A 15,440-nucleotide genomic window follows, 5' to 3' on the forward strand; every position below is an offset into this window, starting at 1 on the left:
TTTCCTACTTTATTATCTCAAATTTTGCGAATTGTAATAAAAGTGAATTGTGTAATTACTTCTTATTTATAACTTAAGATTTCATATTTTTAAAATAGATTCTATGTAAAATTAGTGGCATTATGTAACACGTTAATAAAACTGCATAAGTTCATATCTGCGAATTTTTTTCCGTAATATAACATATGTCGTAATCCAATGTAGATAAAAGAAACAATTATGTAAGTAATTGTTGACGTAAAAGTACTTAAATCGGAATAACAAGATCTATAAAACGTAAACTCGAAATTACTAAAAATTGATAACAAATTTTTTCAGCAATTTTGTTAGTAAGTTTCAAATGAACTGTAAGTTTACATATCTATACCATAAATGTGCCTACGATATAACAATATTTATTGTTATAATTTTTGTGCATAGCGCCAGCTGGTTTCGTTCTCTCTCTCTCTCTCTCTCTCTCTCTCTCTCCCTCCCTCCCCCTCTCTCTCTCTCTCTCTCTCTCTCTCTCTTTCGATTAACTCCACATGGATAGCAACGGTGGTGTCATCTTTACGTGGAACGTGGATACATATGATACCGTGTTTGAATTTGAAAGGATAACGTTTATTTGTGAAACGAAATCTTTTGTTGTGAGATATTCCTTCCGACATATTAATATATACTTATTTTTCTACTCAATTTTAGTTAATTTATTGTAAGTATGAGTCAAAAATTCAGTAATTCGTTAAGTGAAATATTTTACAATGTTCAATTCAATAAAACTTGTCACCAAAGTAACTTGAAGCTTTTGAAGAAACATTACGAGAAGGTATTGTGAAGTGTTAAACTAAGTTACGAAAACTTTATTGTAAGTTTAAATGTCATATTATTAAGTCGACTCTATTTAATTGTTTATAGACTGAATTCCATGTTTTCTGGAATTCTTTTGTACAGAACTTCAGAGTTCCTCTCAGCATTGCAGAAAAGCATCCACGAGTTCGAAACACTTTGGAATTTGTTGCCAAGTTTGCTGTCGGTTTATATACTGTCTCAAATGAGGATGAAGAAGAAGTTGAACCACTGTGTCCTTTTCTTGTTAAAATGTTTGATTTTCTTCTAACAAGTCATAATGCTGTAGATTCAGCTGTGAGATTTCGTATTTGTCAGTTTTTAAATATTTTATTGAACTCTATGGGAGACCAGGCTTTCGTCGACGATGCACTCTGTGACAAAATAACTGTTGCTATGATGAACCGATTGTTGGATAAGTCACCAAAGGTTCGAGTACAAGCTATCTTAGCATTGCATAGACTTCAAGATCCATCGTATGAGCAATGTCCAATTATAAAAATGTATATATTTCATGCTTTGAAAGATCCAAATGCTGAAGTGCGTAAAGCTGCATTAGTGAGTATGGGAAAGAATAAAAATACATTACAAGTAGCATTAAAACGTACCAGAGATGTCAATGAAGGAGTACGTAAAATGGCTTATGAATTTCTTAGCAAAATTACAGTGAGATCATTGACTATTACACAGAGAGATCAATTATTGAACGATGGCCTGAAAGATAGATCAGAAATGGTCAGGAAGTGTGTGCAGAATATTCTGTTACCATCATGGCTAAGACATTTTAATGGTGATTTTATTGCTTTGGTGAAAGCGCTTGATGCTGAAATTGGAACAGATGTAGCCTCAATGGCTTTGGAAAAATTATTTAAGTAAGCTATTAAAAGTTCTTTTTAATGATGTCATTATTTTTAATGATATTTAAGATATCTGGAGAAATTACATACCTCAAATAATATTTAATTGTTACTTATTTAGGAAAAGTGCAGTAAATACATTGATAGAACAATTACCAATAAATAAAGAAACAAAGCTAATCTCAATTGATAAATTAACCAGTGAGAATATATTTTATTGGAAGTGTTTAATAAAACATTTTCATCACGAATCTTCTGTGGAACAGCTGGAAATGATTTCACCAGAATTATCTACATTTTGCACATATATTTCAGATTATGTAGCATCAATATCCACAGATCAAAGTGATGTGTGGATGAAACACATGCAAGAGTTCATTCATTTACAATTGTTTGAGATTGCAACTATGTACGATCTGTCTGATGAAGTTGGAAGGAAGAAATTGAACGAATTAATATGTAATACATTAATGAGTACCTACTGGTCTGAAAAAATTATTGAATGCGTGGTTACACATTTGCAGAAAGTTCTACCAGATGTAAATACTAGAGTAGATGTATTGGCTAATATAATCAGTGATATAAGATTGCCTCTGAAAGAAGCTACGCAAAGTCTACAAATTTCTGAAAAACAACAGCACGACCTCACCCTGAAAGTAAGATTGTATAATCGAAATTTTAGTATCAAATATTAATACGCTATTAATCGAAATTTTAGTACCAAATATTAATACGCTATTAATCGAAATTTTAGTACCAAATATTAATACGCTATTAATCGAAAATGGTTTCCACAGAGAGCAAAACTTAAAGTCAAATTGTTGGAATTGAAAGAAGAGGAGTATCAAGCTATAAAGAGCAAACTGTATTTGAGAGCTAATGAATTGAAGGACGAAATCGATAAATTAAGTGCAGAGATCATGGAATTGTCAGAAGAGCCTCAGGCTGTGACAGTTATAGAGGAGATGAAGGAGAAAACTGATTCAGAAACAATGATTAAATGTCTAAGCATAGTATGCACCATGATGCAGTCTGTGACTGTATTAACACCGACCCTTAGGAGTATGATGCAAATAGCTCTAGACAGTTTAGACGTGAGTGTTCCTGATTTTGATTTTTTTTCAAATTGAAAATGTAACTTTCCTTTGCAGCATCCAGATGATAAAGTTCATATTCTCGCAATAAAGGCACTCAGTATTTTTTGTATACTGGATAAAGAATTTGCTAAAAAACATATCATGGTGCTATTTCTACAATTTTCTTTGGAACAAGAAAATCCAGAGATCTGGACCATAACATTGAAAGGAATTTTCGACCTCTTCTTATTGTATGGACTTGAATATTTTGATATATTAGGAAATGAAGATATGACTAACAATAGAACTGAAAAATCACGAACTGCGAAACTGTACAGCGATACTAACGACGAAATTTCTCTGACATCAATACAACAGTCTAACACAGAGGAAGGCAATCACAATTTTATTAAAATTTTAACAGGGTTATTAGACAACACGGTATGTACACATATATAATCCATTATATATAATGCAACGAATGTTTTATATACCATACGATTTTTGCAAATTATAGGATCAAGGTATACGCACGATTGCTGCTGAAGGTCTTTGCAAACTGCTACTAAATCGTCGAATAAGCAGTTCGGCTTTGTTATCAAGATTAATTCTTTTATCGTATAATCCTGTGAATGATAATGACTTTTATTTGCGGCAATGTTTGAGTGGTTTCTTTGATAACTTTCTATTACGAGTACCGGATGCCCAACAAATGTTTGAGGAAGCTTATTTGCCGACGTTACAAGTTATATGTAATGCACCCGATACTAGCCCCTTGCAGGAAATTGATCCCTATGAAGTTTCCAAATTCATCTTGAGTTTAACTAGATTTAAAATTTGCAAATCTGGCAGGGAAAATTATTATTGTCCTCACAACAGTCTTGTTTTCATTATATTGGCGGAAGTATTGAATCCGATGAGTAGCATTAGTTATGGAATTCTTATTAAATCTTTGAGAAATTTACATTTGGAAATCGAAGATAATGTGACTAAAGAAAACCTCCTATCCGCCATTGATAAGGTCGCTGAAATGGTAAGTGTACCATAATTGGTCAAAACAGAGAGCCGGATTTCAATTATAACTTTAGAAATTATTCTTTCTCAATGTCAATATATTAACATTCGTTTTTAGGTGGCCGAAGACGATAAAAGATTATTCAGCCATGTGAAAGAATTCAAACGGAAATTGGAAAATCCAAATGACGCAGACGTGCCAGCAGAAGATGAAGATACCGAAGGTGATGAATAGACTGTGTATTTTATTAATTCATTGGAGGATTTAATAATTACAATTTAAGACACCAAGAAAGTAATTTGAAATATACCCGAGATATTTTGATCCTTTCCGTTTCAATTAGACGAAATAAATAATTTAAGAATATTTTATTAGATTTACCTACTGATACATTTACAGTTCTGTATTTGTACACTAAAAAATTGTACATATCAGGTAACAACTTAAAATTAATAAATATATTATATTTATAAAAGAGAATTAGTCAACATGTACATATATACATATCACATTATTTCAGAAAAAATAAATAAAATGTTTATATTTTGCGTATTACATTTAGGTAAGTCTAACCAGTCAGCAGCAATTAAACTATAAAGTTTATTTTTTAACGTAAAAAATATAGAAGAACTACTTCGAGTAGTAATTAAATGTATAACGATCCATCTGCTGGACCTAAATATCTCACAGAAATGAGTATAACATCGACTACTGTCCATACACCAAATCCTCCAAAACTTAACAACTTTCCAATTCCATCATGCCAGTGACCCAAATAAAACCTGCAATGGATATTATTTAAAATAGAATACTTGTACTTTACACAACTGACAATTTTTTGCACCATTCTATACCGATCAGCTCCAAAACCTCCTAAAGTGATGCTTAAAATCAAAGCAGTAGACCATCGGTATCCTACAGTCCAGTTACATGGTAAATTTTTCATGAATTTGCGTCTACCTAGACACAGAATATCTCTGTTAACTGTACAATTTGTTCTATAATATTGTCGAGGAGATGCCACAGAACTACAAGAATTCTTCTGCTGACAGTAATGCTCCCAATGTTCTGTTTGATAACAATAACGACAAATGTATTCCCTTTGAAAATTTCGTTTGCCCTGAAAGATTAATTACCAATTAATTATTGTTGCACATATAAGCAATGATATGATACTATATATGTAATTGTTTTGCTTACAATACAATTGATTTGGTCTATGACTGTACAATTTGTGATATACACTGTCCCATACACACAATTTGGATTTAAATTACAATTTAAACATTCTCCACTTAGTTTTAAACACAAGGTACCACTTTGGCATAATCCAGATGTCTCCTCCTGTAAACATAATAATTGTTAAATATATATTCGACAAACTCCTAAGAATAAAATGTTTTGTATATACGTTTTTACTACTGTATGCTGGTGTAGAATTTACATTAACTTCCTTCATCATATTATTGACCATGCTCTCTGCGAATAAAGAACTACTTGAGAGGGCATCACTAAAAATTATATAAAAAGATATCTAAATTAATCAAAAAGTACCATATGCCATGGAAACTTGTTTTACAGTGGTCAACAGAGCCGCCAAAAAAATGAGAATCACATTTTTTATACTAATACGTATAATATTCATTAGGAATAACTTGTCGCTTAATTATTTGATTCATACACTCTGTATGTACTGTATTTCTCCCACCCCTAGTTTCCTAGAAAAAAATCGCAACCATTCGTAATGGTCAATCGTCTGAACTTTCTGAAACTATATGTGACAGTCTGAAATGATTGCTTGAAGTTTGAATTACTGTGTCGCGTAATTTGTATTTTCCATCGTATTTTAGTGTTTCCATTATATTTTACATAATTAAGTAAAATGTCGTCCGAATCAGAGTGTAGCGAAACATTTAATTTCGAAGATACACTCAAAATTTTAGTTGCAACCGATATTCATCTCGGTTATAATTTCGATAAGAAAAAAGGTTGGTTTTCCAGAAAATATCGTTAATTTCTATTTTAATTGAAGCAGTTTCAAAAAATTCTAAAATTATAATTAATGAGGAAAATGCAAGACGTTCGAGTCACCGATTTACTTAATATTTTGTAAATTCGTAGATTTCGCTCTCTTGTTTATGGATGTATAGCATTACAGGAGCAAACACTCGATGATTATTTAAGTATTTACAATTAAATATGCCGTACTCCTTAAATAACGTTCTGTTAATTTGATACCGTGCAACTATTTGGCATGGTAAACACGTGCCATTGCTTCTATGCGGTATAGTTGTGATCCTGGCTGTATAAAAAAAGATATTTCTTTTCTATTGTTTATAATTTTTTGAATTTTGTGAAAATTTTTCAAAAAGGCAGCCTAGGTTGCAATAAATAAATTCGCTGTATAAATTACAAAATCACTATGTTTTGTACTCAATAATACCTTACACTTCCATACATTTTCTATAATAATTATGTTTTGTAAGTTCTGTAGTAAGTAAAGATATTTTATTTAAAATTTATTTAAAATCTACTGTCTTCTTTATGAGGGAAAAGTTTATACAAAATTCAGAAAAATTAAGAAAGAATTCTCCACTGAATCTTTAATAATAAATTACTTAAACAAGTGCTCAAATAACACTATATATTCATGAACAGGAAATAATTCAAAGACTTTGTAATCTTCTTGTAAGCTTTTTTATAAAGGAATTGTAACGGTAATTACTAGTTTCTTTGGGTCTAGTTGTCAGGAAATGTGTTCGGGTGTACTAACAATAATTAATTTATACAAGGACAGGAATCGGGTGACAGCTTTACTACTTTTGAAGAAATACTTCAATATGGCAAAGAAAACGAAGTAGATCTTATACTTATTGCTGGAGATTTATTTCATGATGCAAACCCAACGCATACTGTCATGTTAAAGTGTTTAGAATTGTTAAGAAGATACAGTTTAGGTTCTAGGTCAGCATTATACATTTATACGAGATGACATTTGAAGTACAACAAATATTCATTATTTTCTTTTCAGTAAACAACTTCGAATTAAACTTATATCTGATCCAGAAGAAGTATTTCGACACTGTGATAATAACATTGTAAATTATGAGGATCCAAATTTTAATGTTGATATGCCAATATTTTCTATTCATGGGAAACATGATAATGCGGGTAAGAAATATAGTATTTATAGTTTAAGTACAGTATTTCTTCAATATTATCTCGACTATTAGTAACTATAATTAAAATTACAGGTTTTGAAGGAGTTGGACCAATAGACCTGTTATCTACCACTGGTTTTATAAATTATTTTGGAAAATATACAGATCTCTCTCACATTAAAATTCCTCCATTGATATTTGAAAAGGGTAATACCCATGTTGCACTTTTTGGCTTGGGTTACATAAACGATGTAAAGTTATTACAGTTATTGAAACGTTCTAAGGTAAACTTGTGTAATGTGTATGTTTATTGGTCAATCTATTCTTCTTTTTTTTTAATGCAAATGATTTTCATTCGAAGGTAGATTTTTTACATACAAGAGAAATAACAGATTGCTTTAATCTGTTTGTTTTACATCAAAGTCGTGCATCACATCTTGCACATGGACATCTTTCTGAAACCGATCTTCCATATTTTATGGATTTGGTCATATGGGGACACGAACATGAATGCCGTATTATGCCAGAGTATATCTCTGAAAGAAAATACTACATTTGTCAACCAGGTATATTTTCAGATTTCTTTGGTAATTATAATACAGGGAATATGAAGCTATTACTTAAGAAATGCATTTACAGGTAGCTCTATCGCAACTTCTTTGTGCGAAGGTGAGTCAAAGGCTAAACACGTTGGTTTGTTAACCATAAATGGTAAGAAGTTTAAGATGAAAAAATTAAAACTGAAAACCGTCAGGCCTTTTGTGTTTGATAATTTGATTCTTGATGACAAAAAGATACAAAATGATGATAGTTTGTTGCTTTCGGAATCTGTGTACAATTACGTCGACAATTACATAGAAAGTAAGATGATACCTAAAGCTGTAGCGCACCTATCGGGTCATCCGAAGCAGCCGCTACTACCATTAATACGACTGAGAATAATTCATACCAAAGACGAGGAAGTATTTGATAAGCTTAAGTAAGATTCTGTTAGTATATTAGCAAGTACAAGTAACGAACGGCAATAAATAACATGTGTTTTAGATTGGCACAGAGATACTGCGAGGAAGTCGCTAATCCTTTAAAAATGGTTGTATTCCATAAAGATAGAAACCCCGGTAAGAGATCGCCATCTAAACTTGATGGTATTAACGATGATTTACAAAATATGGCTGACGTTTTCGGCTACACTGAGGTAAAGAAAAAATGAAATATTCCACAACAAGTGTTTCATAATAAAGTTTCTGTGATTTTTCAATTAGGAGGAAGAAGAATGGAACAAAACTGTACAAGGAGAACTAAGGAGATATTTTAATTCAGAAGAAAATGAAAATCTATTAACAGTACTAACAGTGGATGGTTTAAATGAAGCATTAACGCAATTTATTAACAGGAATGATAGCGATGCTTTCAGTAACATGGCAAGGTGAAAAATCTACAACGAAATATGTTAAGATATTAATTTTCCATTCTAAACTTGATTGTATTGTTACTATTGATTCTGTACGCATAGCAATCAGATGAAAAAAGTTGTGTCACATTTGGAAACTAGTAAAATTGCTGTTGAAAGAATCAAGGGAGAAATTAAAGGTTTTCGTAAACAAATAAAGGAGAAAGTACAAGAAGAAAATGTAAACGTATATACTTACAAACTTATTTCAATATAGTAATTGCTATTAGTTCTCAGAAATTGGATAATCATATACTATTTTATAGATACGAACAGCATTATTTATTGATACATCGGTAACACCCGCTAATAATGATGAGGTAAAAGATGTTTACAGTATATTTAAGACAAAAAAATCGAAATCGGATACGAAAGTGCCTCACAAAAGAGGTAGAAGTAGAGAAATAATAATAAGTGAAGAAAGCGACTAAAGTCCTATTGGTGTAAACGACAATTAGAAGATGAACAAAAGCGCAGGTATATTATATGTACTACTAACCATAACGTTTCATTTGTTATAAGGATGTAACAGCGATCAGTATTATAATAAGGGAAGTAAGTCTAAGCAAACCTCGATTCGTAAGCGATTTTGATTCAGATTTATTTATTCAAGTCGAATTGACCATGTATAATGTTCACGTATAACATTTGAAACGTTTTATTCAAATAAATACTTTTCCATAAAATTTTGAAATATTTGATAATATTTATTTGACGACACCCATTTAAAAAGACTTTGAAAGTTTGGTTTTGACCAGAAAGAGCACGCAACTTATAATTTTATTTTTCCATCAACTGTCGAAATTGAATGTAACTACATATAGCGCGCTGGAAGATGTCTCCTTTTAGATTATGCTTCCTGTTTTGTAAATAGAATTTACAGGTTTTCTATCAGAAAACTTAACGTTATGCGAAACATCATGACACAATTATATTTACAAACAAAGTACAGAATAGATAAATTATTTTATAAACTTTCGATGGGCATATCGGGTGTTCCGCTATCGAAAACATTTACACTTGACGTACACGTCAACTGCCCCAGTTTAATAAAAAGGGCTCGCTACGTCTTCCACAGGTATAATTTCTCTGATTTTTTCAAGCATCAAAATATTAATATCATATCATGATTTTCTAATTAGTTTGTTATGGATTACATACCCGCGTATTTTAATACGCGCTCAAAAAAGTCGCATAAAAAGAAAATAACTTTAAAATCATACAAATTTTGCGTAAAACGCGAGTATTTGAAACCCTTATACCTTTCACACAGGTATAACTCTGGCTTATTTTACTAAAATATAAAAGGGCCTTGGAATAAAAAAAATGGTCAAAATTATGGTTATGTTTCGCTCCGCGGGTCCTACCCGTGTCTAAGTTTCTATGACATTATAACGAAATTACAAGGGAGAAAAGATATATGAGAATCTATTCTTCAACGAGAAATCAATTTTAGCAATTACAAATTTTTTGCAGTTCGTAGACATTAAGATAAAAAGCACTCTTTATGGTAGTATCAAGAATCATTCCATGGCGTTTACTTTCTGTGATTGCTCTGTTTCATGCGAAAATTTTAAAACTCGCAATTCTGTAATTTTGATGCCTTACCGCGAGATGTCATTGTTGTGAAAATACAATTGCACTTGCTGGTCATTCTGATATTAATATTGAATAATTTCTTTAATTTTTCGAAGACCGGAAAGAAGATAAAGGTTTTATATGAAACCATATAATATATGACGATTAAACAATTTGACGTATGTTACATTGATATTGCTACACGATAAATGTACATACAAACGAATGTATACGTTAATCAATTTAAAAAGTGTCGAATTTATTAACAAGTTATGTTCAATGAAACGTAATATTTAAATAATTAAATACCTCGATTTTTCAGTAATTCATTTGTTGATTAAACACCGACAGACGTACTATCGTAACGAATTGCATTTCTTTCCCAAACTCCTTAAATAGCCGCCTCTTTTAAATGCGATATACATTCCCTATTGTGATCGTTGCATCGTTGCGCATTTCGATATGAAACTGTGGAAAAAAGTGCACTGATCGTAAATAAAAAATCCATGATGCATTCATGCAGAATGTAGATGATCGAATATTCTATGAACGAACTACCTGTCGGCATGCGATCGAACAACATTAATATTATATGTAGAACGGATGGCTTTGTAAAAGAAACATTCGGAATTTGTGCAGCAGCTGACACATGTAAAGATGGCTAAGCTTAATACAAACAAATAGTAACCAGCGACATGCTGGTTTTATAACTAGCTTTGCATGTAAATGGTAAGTAAATATGTTTCGTACATTTAACATTAAAGAACAATCCTTTTTCTAGATTATTTTTATACTGCATTCAAATATTGTGAATTACCACGAATACGAAACGATGCACGGACACCTGTCCTGACCTGCTCAATAAGATCTTCCAATTACGTCAAATTTATAAGAAAATTTATGCTCATTTCTACACATTTTTAGTAATTAATATTCGTACTCGAGTTGACAAATCGTGTCGCGATTTCAATATATATTTATCCGACAAACAATAATAGCAACATATATTGAATTAAAATTTTATTTCAAACAGAAGAGCTAATTACTATAGTATAAATGAAAATTTTTGCAAAGCTGTTTACTGCAGCTATTAAAATAATGTTTCCTGCGTGTGTTTGTGTAGGTGTTGGTCTTAATTTGTAATTTTTCTTATCTCAAATGCTTTGCATTTCTATTGTATATATTCTTTTATAGACTAATACTAAAAAGATTTACTTAATGGTGTCCTAAATATGGCTTATGACCCACGCGATTTAAAGTATCCACCAGACATTCATAGTCATCAACACAATCAATCTAATATGAATGGATACGCATATTCTGGTCATGCTTCGCATCATGTCCGACAAACAGATGAAAATAGAAATGAGAATACTTGTGGAAATAAAGAAGCATGTCCACAAATTACACGTCAGTCTTCTGGAACGCAGACTACTCAGAAAGTAGACGCAGCAACAATGACAGATCCGTTACAAATAGATTTTAAACTCACATCCGAGTATTTAGCAAGGTGTTCTAATACATTAGGATTACCGTATGTAAGCAAATACGAAGAAAATGGGAATAACTCAGCACATAATTGTCAAGAGGTTCGGCCAAAAATTGAATACGAAGTTGAACCACGACATATTAACGGTAAAGTATACTTGTTTTAGTTTTGCATAGAATCAAGCATTAATCTATTAAGATACTATTATTTAAGACTAATGATTTCGATTAACTCTTGGTTAATCCTCAAAAATAGATATACAAAAGATTTTCCATTAATATCCATTCTTTGTTCTTTTATACTTCAATTCTATCAACTGCTTGTATGAACATTCAGCACAGTATTCGACAGTCGCGTACTCAAATATTTATTCAGGAATAAAAATTGATAACTATTAATCATCAACCTGATTGACAATTAAATATTTATTAGAATTAACTGTGTAATCATTTGCTCACTGCATTAGCTATTTTCTATCTCCGATTTTGCAGTTGATATCAGTTACATATGTTTTTTAATATAATCTTGGTTCTAAGTATAAATATTCTAAATGTTTCAGGTACATTAGTTTATCACTGTCCAGAATGTGCGTACAGGTTCGAAGATCAAGCTGCGTTGCATGAACATCTTGAAGAACATAGACAGCGACCTTATATCTGTGATATTTGTGGTGCGAGTTTAAAGCGTAAAGAACATTTGGATCGCCACAAACAAGGTCACAATAAAGATAGGCCTTATCAATGTAATATGTGTTGTAAAGCATTTAAACGTAACGAGCATCTTGCTCGTCACATGATTATACATTCGGGTAGCAAAAATCAAGTATGTACAGAATGTGGCAAAGCTTTTTATAGGAAGGATCATTTGAAGAAACATTTGCAAAGTCATAATAGTAGTAAAAGCAAAAATCCAAATAGTTCTCAAAATAATCCGAATAGTCAAAATAACGGTGAAGAGGGATTAAGCAGTTTTGCAATGATGATGAGGCAGGCTGGGCCACCTCCATTTTCTATTTTGCGAACTTAATACATTTTTACCTTGATCTTACGCCGAGATCATTTTAGAATTTAGGCAATTTATATGTAAGAGATTAATACGACGATCTTGGTTGAAGACACTTTCAGGAAATATGAAATAATTGTTGACAATTTTGAATTTTTGCAGTTGATTAGTCATCAAATATTACCTGCAAATAGCGTATGATACGAAACAGACTCTAGAACATCCATGCAAATTTTATATTTCTTTTTCTGAATATGCTTCTGACATGCACAATATTGTTGAAATACCTGTTGAGAACATTCTTTAGATCTAGATTTATTAAATTATTTCTACCAGGTTTCATATTTTCGATAATATTTGGCAAGAATTGAGGCAATAAGGAACAAAAAAAAAATTAGTACGAATTGATCAACTTTTAACTCTTTTTTAAGAAAAAAAGAGAACAATGCAGATATTTTATGACGAAGTGCACAGATAATTCTCGTTATACCCACGATATACAAAAGGAATATATATTTACTATTACACTTGTAAAGGAAAGAGGAATTGTACGAGTTTCTCTTTCCCATTACAGCAATGGCTTCAATTTCTTGGATAATGTGCCTAACGAAAACAACATATTTGCACAAAATAAGGAGAGAACGATTAGTACGATTTACATAATTTCGAAAGCTTTGACACATAAAATGGTTAAGAGGAAGGCTAGAGGTCTTTTAATGGGATTTGCGGTGTTGCTTTGAATTTGGAATGGAAATAGGAATTCTTTTGAAATTTGAAAATGAGATAGTCATTATTTCTGTATCAGATTATTATCAGGTATTGAACACTAAGACTAAACATACGTTAAGCATTTATTTAATATTTATAGTTTATACGATGCGTATGATTGGGTATGGTTGTGTATGATGTCGCATGCGTATATATGTACACTCTCAAAGAGTACTTTGATTCCATTGGTATGCGTTGTTAGGAATCATTTCGATTTTGACAATGGAAGCATTTGCCACATCCTGTCCAGTTTAGGATGTTGATCCTGATCGGTTTAAGACGAGGATTTTGACTTGAACGAGGTCTCGGTATCGAAAGCAGTAGGCCTGCATCATTTAGAAAGCTTGATTCTGGAACTGGTGGCAGCTCGTTTTGATTTCCTGTTACTAATAGAAAAATTCACTAGGGATCTGCCTTCTTGCATCGACGTCCAAGGGTAGCGACAAACTTTCGTTGCCGGTGCTCATTTTCAAATTGTAGACATCGGAGATCGAAAAATATTTGCTCCTTCTCGTGTGTATATGTACGAACGCGCGTATAATATATACTACATGTTATTATGTTATATATTATATATTATGCGCACTCTTACGTATGATATTGTTAATTGAATTTTTTCCTTGTACATTATTTATATTTATTAAGAAAATTGACCATATATCGGCTTTATTATACATATAATGCTTCCAGAATGTACATAAATGTACACAAAAACACACAGGCATATGAAATATGGTAAAAAAACAGTTTTGTTATCGATTGTAGTAATCACAATTAAAATAATAAATGATTATTACACGAAGCGATACATTTTTTGAACACGAATCTACACAATTATTATTTAAAGAATACTCGTAAAAGGGCGCAGAAATCTTTTCGAGCGTTTAATTTAACATGTAACATTTTGTAAAAATTGTTCCTTGACCACGTACTTAATTTATTGTCTTGAAAATGATTGTACACATATATTGTTCTTTTTTATTACACTATGGGAGTTTTAATTGAAATTTATTTCAGTTACATCGAATTTAACAAGGAACAAATTACGAAATAAACAATAGAGGAAAAGATGAAACAAAATGAAGCAACGAAAACATGCCGTAGATTTTATTTTTCTAACCCCTTATGCTTTTTTTTTATTTTCTATCTAAAACTGAAGACAAAAGAGAAATATAAACACGTGTATAAATAAAACTGATGTGCAGTGACGGTCGTGTACTTGAGATCACCTCAAAAACATGGTAAGTCTCGAGATTTTTCTGGGAACACTGCTCTGCAGCATTTTTGTGACGCCGCACAGTGGTCCAAAAGCCCGAAATCATGGTCAAAATATAAAACTGCCACGGATTTAATTGAAAATTTGTATGTAAGAGTATTCATGGTCGCTGATTACGAATCTGAGAATGAAAGTTCAAAAAACAAAATGGCGGATGGGTGGTCGGAAAAATGTTTTGATTTTCACAAAAATTGATGTACGTATATTTTCGGGAGTTCTGATTACGAATCCAAATTTCAAAATTCCAAAAACAAAATAGCGGACCCAATATGGCGGATGGGTTGTCGAAAAAATGGTCCGCGGAGCTGTATTTTAGTGGCCTACAGGAACTGTAAGGTTGAAGATGCAATTTTGTGCATCTTTGCACAGCATTCGGAAAATCCAATATCCATGTTTATAATGGGAGGGTAAGGGTTTCCCATAATAACACATATTGAGACTAGCGAAATCAGGAGGGTTCCGTGGCTCAGATCGTACAATAGAGGATAGAGGTACAGAAATGCCTTTACGATATTCGGATACCTCGTAAGCTAATAAGCATTTTCTAGCAAGACCTTTTTTATTAGGAGTAGAGGTCATATTCTTAGTTTATTACGCGCTTAAGTGACGAGTACGAGCCTGAAAATAAAAAACACAAAATTGAAACATTTTTTTTCAATGTAACAAATTTCATTTTTTTCCAAAATAATTTTTAACATTCACTAATAAAGTGGTTTTTCTAATATCTCATAACAATTTAAGTAATTTGGCACGATGTTTAAAAAGTTATTCTGTTTTGAATACTCTCGTCAGAGTATAACCATACGCTGCATCACAAAAAGGGCTATAAATAGTAAATAGGCAAACCGATGCAGCCAATTTTTTCAGTGCTGCTAGATGAAACTATAAACTATGGATCCTGTAAGTTTAATCGCGGGTCATCATGAGTCGCAAAAGTTTT

The 15,440-nt window shown here is 31.8% G+C and overlaps 4 protein-coding genes across 19 annotated transcripts; 3 read left to right on the forward strand and 1 right to left on the reverse strand.

The window, feature by feature from the left end:
• The first annotated feature begins 146 nt into the window (after positions 1 to 146).
• Positions 147 to 4,180, forward strand: Cap-g (Chromosome associated protein G). The gene is made up of 8 exons (XM_078181938.1): positions 147 to 221; positions 319 to 808; positions 898 to 1,700; positions 1,807 to 2,341; positions 2,483 to 2,779; positions 2,837 to 3,202; positions 3,279 to 3,794; positions 3,894 to 4,180. The coding sequence occupies exons 2-8, from the start codon at positions 701 to 703 to the stop codon at positions 4,008 to 4,010; spliced, it is 2,742 nt and encodes a 913-aa protein (XP_078038064.1). The 5' UTR covers positions 147 to 221; positions 319 to 700; the 3' UTR covers positions 4,011 to 4,180.
• Positions 4,181 to 4,357: 177 nt separating this feature from the next.
• On the reverse strand, positions 4,358 to 10,414 carry LOC144470605 (TM2 domain-containing protein almondex-like). Of its 11 annotated transcripts, none has more exons than XM_078181952.1 (7): positions 10,275 to 10,410; positions 7,316 to 7,473; positions 5,331 to 5,494; positions 5,188 to 5,255; positions 4,977 to 5,120; positions 4,631 to 4,896; positions 4,358 to 4,558 (listed from the first exon to the last, which is right to left on the reverse strand). In XM_078181952.1, the coding sequence occupies exons 3-7, from the start codon at positions 5,419 to 5,421 to the stop codon at positions 4,423 to 4,425; spliced, it is 705 nt and encodes a 234-aa protein (XP_078038078.1). In that variant the 5' UTR covers positions 5,422 to 5,494; positions 7,316 to 7,473; positions 10,275 to 10,410; the 3' UTR covers positions 4,358 to 4,422. The 11 variants fall into 11 exon arrangements, with proteins under 11 accessions (XP_078038078.1, XP_078038080.1, XP_078038079.1 ...); XM_078181954.1 differs by lacking the exon at positions 10,275 to 10,410 and adding an exon at positions 9,996 to 10,105; XM_078181953.1 differs by lacking the exon at positions 10,275 to 10,410 and adding an exon at positions 9,851 to 9,915.
• On the forward strand, positions 5,506 to 8,818 carry LOC144470602 (double-strand break repair protein MRE11-like). 5 transcript variants are annotated; one of them, XM_078181943.1, is made up of 11 exons: positions 5,987 to 6,060; positions 6,435 to 6,493; positions 6,569 to 6,740; positions 6,808 to 6,947; positions 7,031 to 7,221; positions 7,299 to 7,503; positions 7,577 to 7,916; positions 7,982 to 8,132; positions 8,200 to 8,363; positions 8,451 to 8,574; positions 8,654 to 8,818. In XM_078181943.1, exons 3-11 carry the CDS (start codon positions 6,694 to 6,696, stop codon positions 8,816 to 8,818), a joined length of 1,527 nt encoding a protein of 508 aa, XP_078038069.1. In that variant the 5' UTR covers positions 5,987 to 6,060; positions 6,435 to 6,493; positions 6,569 to 6,693. The 5 variants fall into 5 exon arrangements, with proteins under 5 accessions (XP_078038065.1, XP_078038066.1, XP_078038070.1 ...); XM_078181939.1 differs by lacking the exons at positions 5,987 to 6,060; positions 6,435 to 6,493 and adding an exon at positions 5,506 to 5,764; XM_078181940.1 differs by lacking the exons at positions 5,987 to 6,060; positions 6,435 to 6,493 and adding an exon at positions 5,507 to 5,764 and having other exon boundaries at positions 8,451 to 8,568.
• Positions 10,415 to 10,491: 77 nt separating the features above from the next.
• On the forward strand, positions 10,492 to 14,308 carry LOC144470604 (uncharacterized). 2 transcript variants are annotated; one of them, XM_078181946.1, is made up of 3 exons: positions 10,492 to 10,694; positions 11,160 to 11,600; positions 12,014 to 14,308. In XM_078181946.1, the coding sequence occupies exons 2-3, from the start codon at positions 11,198 to 11,200 to the stop codon at positions 12,478 to 12,480; spliced, it is 870 nt and encodes a 289-aa protein (XP_078038072.1). In that variant the 5' UTR covers positions 10,492 to 10,694; positions 11,160 to 11,197; the 3' UTR covers positions 12,481 to 14,308. The 2 variants fall into 2 exon arrangements, with proteins under 2 accessions (XP_078038072.1, XP_078038074.1); XM_078181948.1 differs by lacking the exon at positions 10,492 to 10,694 and adding an exon at positions 10,729 to 11,084.
• Positions 14,309 to 15,440: the final 1,132 nt, after the last annotated feature.

Source organism: Augochlora pura, chromosome 5 (genome assembly GCF_028453695.1).
Source record: "Augochlora pura isolate Apur16 chromosome 5, APUR_v2.2.1, whole genome shotgun sequence".
Taxonomy (NCBI): domain Eukaryota; kingdom Metazoa; phylum Arthropoda; class Insecta; order Hymenoptera; family Halictidae; genus Augochlora; species Augochlora pura.

What these genes read in the sequence shown, in the direction of transcription:
- Cap-g (XM_078181938.1), top strand. Translation starts at nt 701, where the DNA reads ATGAGTCAAAAATTCAGTAATTCGTTAAGTGAAATATTTTACAATGTT. An exon ending in TAGCTCTAGACAGTTTAGAC is followed by an intron (nt 2,780 to 2,836) that starts GTGAGTGTTCCT and finishes TTTCCTTTGCAG; the next exon opens with CATCCAGATGATAAAGTTCA. An exon ending in CAGGGTTATTAGACAACACG is followed by an intron (nt 3,203 to 3,278) that starts GTATGTACACAT and finishes TGCAAATTATAG; the next exon opens with GATCAAGGTATACGCACGAT.
- LOC144470604 (XM_078181946.1), top strand. Translation starts at nt 11,198, where the DNA reads ATGGCTTATGACCCACGCGATTTAAAGTATCCACCAGACATTCATAGT. An exon ending in TGAACCACGACATATTAACG is followed by an intron (nt 11,601 to 12,013) that starts GTAAAGTATACT and finishes TAAATGTTTCAG; the next exon opens with GTACATTAGTTTATCACTGT.
- LOC144470602 (XM_078181939.1), top strand. Translation starts at nt 5,659, where the DNA reads ATGTCGTCCGAATCAGAGTGTAGCGAAACATTTAATTTCGAAGATACA. An exon ending in GAAGTATTTGATAAGCTTAA is followed by an intron (nt 7,917 to 7,981) that starts GTAAGATTCTGT and finishes CATGTGTTTTAG; the next exon opens with ATTGGCACAGAGATACTGCG. An exon ending in ACGTTTTCGGCTACACTGAG is followed by an intron (nt 8,133 to 8,199) that starts GTAAAGAAAAAA and finishes TTTTTCAATTAG; the next exon opens with GAGGAAGAAGAATGGAACAA.
- LOC144470605 (XM_078181952.1), bottom strand. Translation starts at nt 5,421, where the DNA reads ATGAATATTATACGTATTAGTATAAAAAATGTGATTCTCATTTTTTTG. An exon ending in CAGCATACAGTAGTAAAAAC is followed by an intron (nt 5,121 to 5,187) that starts GTATATACAAAA and finishes TTATGTTTACAG; the next exon opens with GAGGAGACATCTGGATTATG. An exon ending in TAGACCAAATCAATTGTATT is followed by an intron (nt 4,897 to 4,976) that starts GTAAGCAAAACA and finishes TTAATCTTTCAG; the next exon opens with GGCAAACGAAATTTTCAAAG.